This window comes from Apostichopus japonicus, chromosome 14 (assembly GCF_037975245.1).
Source record: "Apostichopus japonicus isolate 1M-3 chromosome 14, ASM3797524v1, whole genome shotgun sequence".
In the NCBI taxonomy this organism is placed as follows: domain Eukaryota; kingdom Metazoa; phylum Echinodermata; class Holothuroidea; order Aspidochirotida; family Stichopodidae; genus Apostichopus; species Apostichopus japonicus.
In genome coordinates, this window is record NC_092574.1 from 12,675,908 (window position 1) to 12,682,281 (window position 6,374).

At 37.1% G+C, this 6,374-nt stretch overlaps 1 protein-coding gene across 2 annotated transcripts in view; it reads right to left on the minus strand.

The window, feature by feature from the left end:
- The window catches only part of LOC139980290 (IgGFc-binding protein-like), a 157,216-nt gene extending 154,692 nt beyond the window's left edge, over nucleotides 1-2,524 (minus strand). For both annotated transcript variants that reach the window (XM_071991838.1, XM_071991837.1), the window contains exon 1: nucleotides 2,226-2,524. In XM_071991838.1, the coding sequence (XP_071847939.1) occupies nucleotides 2,226-2,402 (177 nt within the window). In that variant the 5' untranslated portion in view covers nucleotides 2,403-2,524. The remainder of the gene's footprint in view (nucleotides 1-2,225) is intronic.
- Between the last annotated feature and the right edge of the window lie 3,850 nt (nucleotides 2,525-6,374).

A 6,374-nucleotide genomic window follows, 5' to 3' on the forward strand; every position in this document is an offset into this window, starting at 1 on the left:
ATGAAAAGTATCCATGATTTTTACCACGATAAATCATGTTTTAAAGGTTGTCAGGCCTCGAAACTAGGTTATTTTAAAAGTACTCGCTATCTGGCGACCGTGACTAAAAATCTACTCGCCAAGACGTAAAATTCACTCACTGATCGCTGTTTAAGTTTCCATAGTACAGATCTACAACATCAATATACTTTCGGATATGAACAAAGGTTAGGCACTTATTCAGATACATTGTGCTACGTAATTGCACATTGGAAAAGTGTGTTTTTGTGCAGTATAAAATTTAACTTTTTTTCCACCAAAGGTAAGTGATGAACAGAGTAAAACATGTCGCAGAATCAAAAATAAGCATCTATGCCTACTGTAGTGTTTCAGACAATTAGACATAACACATCTGCAAAAAATACCTACGAAGATAGCTTGGCTTCTGTTACATTAGGGCTCCTCTAGAACAAGGCATATACAGTAGCTAGGTGTGCGCGAGTCTTAAGACCATAAAGTACCTCACTGCCTCTTTGAACCGCTACTCGATTAGTGCGACTTCGTACATTTTCCCAATTATTTATCATTTCTTTTAGCTGCTAATTGGTGCTCGATAAAATATCGCCATTACACCATTACACTGCCTAAATCAAAGCGATCTTTTACGCAATGAAAATCTATCGGTTGAAAGAGCATCTATTATTATACACTCGCAATTGGGTTGAGTGAAAATCTTTGCAAAACGCTATCAGCAATAACAGCAAACTTATCTCAAAACTCCTTCAATTGTTGTATATATATTTTGCGAATTATGACTGATATGCATGTAGGAAATGCCTAGATAAATCATTTAGGAGCTGTTTGGCCACCATTAGTGTATTGGCATTCTGACACAAAACATTTTTTCCTTCATGTTTATATATATATATATATATATATATATATATATATACCGGGATTCGAACCCGGCCTCCCGCTCTGTACGCGAACACCCTAACCACTAGGCTATGGAGTTGATTGTATGTCCAGAGGTGCGAAACCGGTAAGGAAGGCCGTAATTCCGAAGGCGTTTGTCACCTGTATCGAACAATACCAGTTCCGTTTTTGGTGACGTATTTTGCCTTACTCTAGAGATCAAACATGATGCTAACCAACTCGAAATCATTTGTGATTCCTAAAGTCGGATCTCGAAAGAGATACTTTGAACAGACTAGTTAATGAAATGGAGGTAGACGTGTATATATATATATTTACATATATCTATCTATATATATATATATGTATATATATATATATATATATATATATATATACAGTACAGTACAGTACAGTACAGTATAGTACATTATTTCCTGGTCCGGTTACTTCCTGCAATGGGTTAACAAAACATGCAAGGTTTTCATAGCTTATCGCAGCTATTAAATGGAAACTTTAAGATACACCATGAAAATAGATTGAAGAATATGTGAGAGAATCATCAGTCTTTTTTTTATCATCATCAAACATTTACTTTTGCCATAAATTTAGTTTGATATGGTACGCCTGCTAAACAGCATTGCTATTAGTACTGTACATGCTTTATTTCCGTGCCGTATTTATTTTATTCATTTATTATTTTATGTGTGTTTGGGTAAAAATACCATACGTTCAACAATTAAATTAGCTGGACTAATTAGCCTAACACATAACTCATTATAGGTGAGTTCTTCGGATGCAACACAAGACTCATTGGGAAAGACTATTATGGCTTCAAATGACATGTATACAACGCTCAAAAAAATCGGCCAAAGTCGAATGACATCCACATGGGTGCTCTGTTTGTGACTTGAGGTTAAAAGAAACTATATTTTGTTTTTGAGTTATTACAACTTATAAAACGATGGAGAAGCATAAACATTTTAGCCTGTACTGATGAGCTGATGCTCTTCAAGAGATTAATTTTCAAGTTCAAGATCATACTAGTTCTGTCTTTACACATTGGAGACAGTTCTTGGGGACATTGAAAGTGTAGTGCAGCGTCCATACCTTGTAAGTGGCACATGATGCATAATGAGATATAGCTCATATCTATAAGAATATACATTTACATGTGTTATAGCAGTGTGCACTATAACATGATGTATAAAAAAACAATATGATATTAGGTATGGCTTTCCTCGGTAGTAGAAAATTGAGTTGGAGTAATAAGTGTTGGGTTTCAGATTAATTTAGTTCTAAATCGTTGAATATTCATGTTGGTGCCTTACCGTGTAAATTAGATTAGGTCCTGCGATCGTAATTGGCGATGTCCTACGCACGACCAAGGAAGATCCTCTGTATGGTATCTGACATTCAGCCAAATTTGCACAAAACAGGACTAAAATGATACAAGACAGTATTCTAAGATACCAGCGTCCATCACTGGGGAAGATCCCCGCCGCCATATTTCCTGCTATTTTAGCTGGACTCCTGAATCCGTTACGAGTATTGGATCACGTTAAAAGATGACCAGTGGTATAGCATGGGACGGGCGTTCAGCATGAGCCCTTGCGTTAAAGTAAACGCCCTAGTTGATTTCTGTAGTTCTCTTTATGAATTACCTTGGGTCGTTACGGTTTGCTGCACTTGTTCTTTAGTTATATCACACCAACTCAGCTTTCTTATAACTATTTCATTTACCGACAATCATAAAGGTTCTTTGTCACCTGTGAACTATTGGTTAAAAAGGGAATCACGTCAGCATTTGAAAGAGGTCATCTATTTGGTTGGTTGCACCCAGACGAGAATCATCATATTGAACCAAGGGAAATGATGACTTTCACCTTAATAAAGCACAAGTCACCTAGAAATATATACATAATATACAGATTGTGTGTGTATCAGAGTTAAGAGTTGACGCTTATTTACGACATTTGATGTCGGTAATTTCTAACGTAAAGTTTGATGAGGTACCGTACTATTCAGTCAAGGTCAATCTAGCTCACCCAACATGAGGGGGGGGGGGGGGGGGGTGGTGGGTGGTTACCTTTCAGAACAGGCGAATATTCCATCATTGTGTTCTCTTATTCAGATATTTCTAATATAACTGAAATTAGGAAATTGCTACAAGAAAGTAACGCATGATAATACGGAAATACACGGCAAATTATACGCAAGCTTAGGCAAAGTGAGTAGCTATCTAAACAAAATTATGCACTTGTTCATAGTGCAAATTTCCACAAACTAAGTTGGTCTTTAGTTATGATCTTGGATCGGATATGAGCACAACTTTCAAAATGGTTGTGTTAAAGGTATGCTGTATTGGCCCCAAATATGCTAGATATTCAAATATGGTCCCCTTTGGTCACAATGTTTAAACTGTTTTTATTACGAACTTCGAGGAAATTGTCCTCACTGGGACATTCCGTCATCTTGTGTGTTCCTTAAAAATCTCTGAGAGGAAATTTGGGGAGAAAAGACTTCCAGGAAAGTACTTTTTGAAAACTTCTAGCAATTATAGCGTACTATAATTTGGGGCCTATGATACTGAAATCCTTTAAGCTAATAAAATATACCATTAAATATGTGTCTATAGTTATTCTTATGCATGCACACTTCATAATTCAACTGTTGAAGAAAAACTTGTTTGTACTTCCGCATCTGTGACATCACACTTGTTTGTTTCAAGTCCACTTTGGTACACCAACAAAAAACGGTGTGAAATTATCATATTTTAAAGTAAAGAAATACAGGAATTGCATATAAAATGATACTTTAACATTTCCAAGAGGATACTTATAGATTAGCTATTTCCTCTTTTAAGTTAGTTAACCTCTGGTCTATCCGCATATGATTTGTACAGTTGTTAATGTTGTTAATATCCTATGTTGTTAATATCTTATGTTGTTAATATCCTATGTTGTTAATATCCTATGTTGTTGATATCCTATGTTGTAAATATCATATCATATTCACAACTTCTGTCATCAGATAAAAACCGATCGCAGCACATTGTATTCGATTTTTGTTTACATTCGCACCATAGCACCGTTTGCTAATACGTATATGACCATTACATCTTACACGAGGTTTGTGAGTTTTTAATATCTTTCACTGACAGGATTCTAGTTTTTTTGCTTTTCTTGAAAATTGTCTTTTTTAATTTAAATTTCCTTACATTATATGCATAACTATGGTTACTATAAATAAACAAATATTTCAGTTTCTTTTGACGACGAGTTTGAAATCATATGTGGGAGTAGTCTACTTTTGACGCCTTAAAAGTAAACGTCAACTAAAATTACAGAATACAACAACCGAAGTAGAAGGGCACTAAAACGGCCAAGCTTGTATGCCGACACAATTAGTCATACCTTGAGAAACACTAAGTATACACAAAAGCATGCAAACCCACTTAACTCGTGATATGGTTTTAGAGTATACAGTGGTGCTGTAAAGTTGCCAAAACAAAAAACTGTTATTAACTCTGACACGAACATTTAATCCATGATACGTATATTCGTGATATTCACAGGTGTGATGTGACCCACTCCCCCCCCCCCCCTTCCTTCGAACCTCAAAAAATAATACTATTATGGGTAAGTAAGTAAGTAAAACTTTATTTCTCCAAAAAGGAAATTCATGTGCTCGCACGTACAGCAATATAAGAAAGATAACAAAATAGAAAAATAGAAATATGTGTATAAATAATACAGTAAAGTGTACAACTATCACAAGTCAATGCAGTAAGATATTACTAAAAAGCTTCATTGCACGGGGATGAAAGAATCTTGGCGCCTGTCAGTTTTGAGACACGGCAGTCTCAGCCTGCCAACGCCTATGTTTATTTGCCTATCATGAAGTAAACCATGAAGAGGGTGGCTAGATATGGTAAAGAACCATCCAATATGGAGTGTAACTTGGACTGTATACGAGGCAATGGTAGATCGACTTGACCGAGGGCTGAGACAACACAACCACTATTTCCGCTTTCTTTACAAAACAATTAATACGATTCTTTTCAGTTTTATTGACATTGCCATGCCAACAGATCAAATAGTAACGAAAAACTCCAGTAAATGTACAATTATAGAAAATATCTAAAATTTCAGGACGAAAATTAAAATTTGACATTTTACGGAGACAGTATAATTAAGGGGTTAATCAACGGTCTAGCGTGCGTTACTCACAGGATTAATGCACGATCGGGGGATAATGCAAGCGATGCACGAGGGCGGAGCCCGAGTACATCCAGCGATAGCATTAACACCCGGACTGCATTAATCATGTGAGTAACGCACGCTAGACCGTTGATTAACCCCGTTCATTCATACACTACCATTTGTGTGGGGGAAAAATCATAAAACAAAACATTTTTGGTTACATATAACCAAAGATTTATTAAAGTGATGCCCCGTAATTTTACCTTGCATTACTCACAGGATTAACCACGGTCAGCTGACCTGAATAGACCAATAGGATTTAGGAATCTTTACTAAGTATGAATGAACTAGAGTTAATCCATCTTTCTAACTATTTTGCCAAAACATCAACATGCCCCCCCTCCCCCTCAAGCAAGGGCGTAGGAACCGGGGGCCTGGGGGCGCCAGCCCCCCCAGTGAAAAATATGGAGGGGCGGAAGTTTCATTCAGCCCCCCCCCCCCCCGCTTCGCAAGTCAGAAAACCCCTTTTTCATTTCCAAATGAGAAAAAATCTCATTTGGAGCACCAAATTGCATCTAAGGCCAGGTGAAAATGCAAAATTATTTACAAAATAGAGTGGGTATTGAAGTGTGCTACATTGCACCAAATTGCATCTGAGGCCACCTGGAAATGCCAAAAAAATCCAAAGACCCCTCCCCCAGGCCGGCCATCAGTCTTCAGCTCCCCCACTCAAAAGTACCTTCCTACGCCACTGCCCTGATGTCAATTTGTCCTTCAATACTACCCCAAGATATTGATATGAATGAACACTATCGACTACAGTCCCTTTGACAGTGACAGGTGCATGGAGGAGATAAGAAAATTTGCATCAAGATAATTTACCAAAGATTGTAACTGACTAAGATAGGTATTGTCATCATTACCATTAATAAAACCAACCATGTCAGTGCCATGAGCAAATTTCATGAGTGAGCACCCTTCTTCTGAAGAACTGACATCGTACGTATATTAGAACAAATTATATCAGAACGGCAAGTTGGTCTAAGTTTTCCAAGTTGAGTTCTGTTTGTAAGCTTGTTCATGATCCAATGAATTAGGCTCGCCGAAACCTTCATATTGACAATTTTGTTCGACCAAAATATGAGACTGTATGGTATTGAAAACAGATGAAATATCGAAAAACATGACACGAGCATAATGCCATCGGTAATAATGCTCTAAAATATAGCCTTTCCAGGATTACGAGGACGGCGTCTTCACAACTATACGACTCGA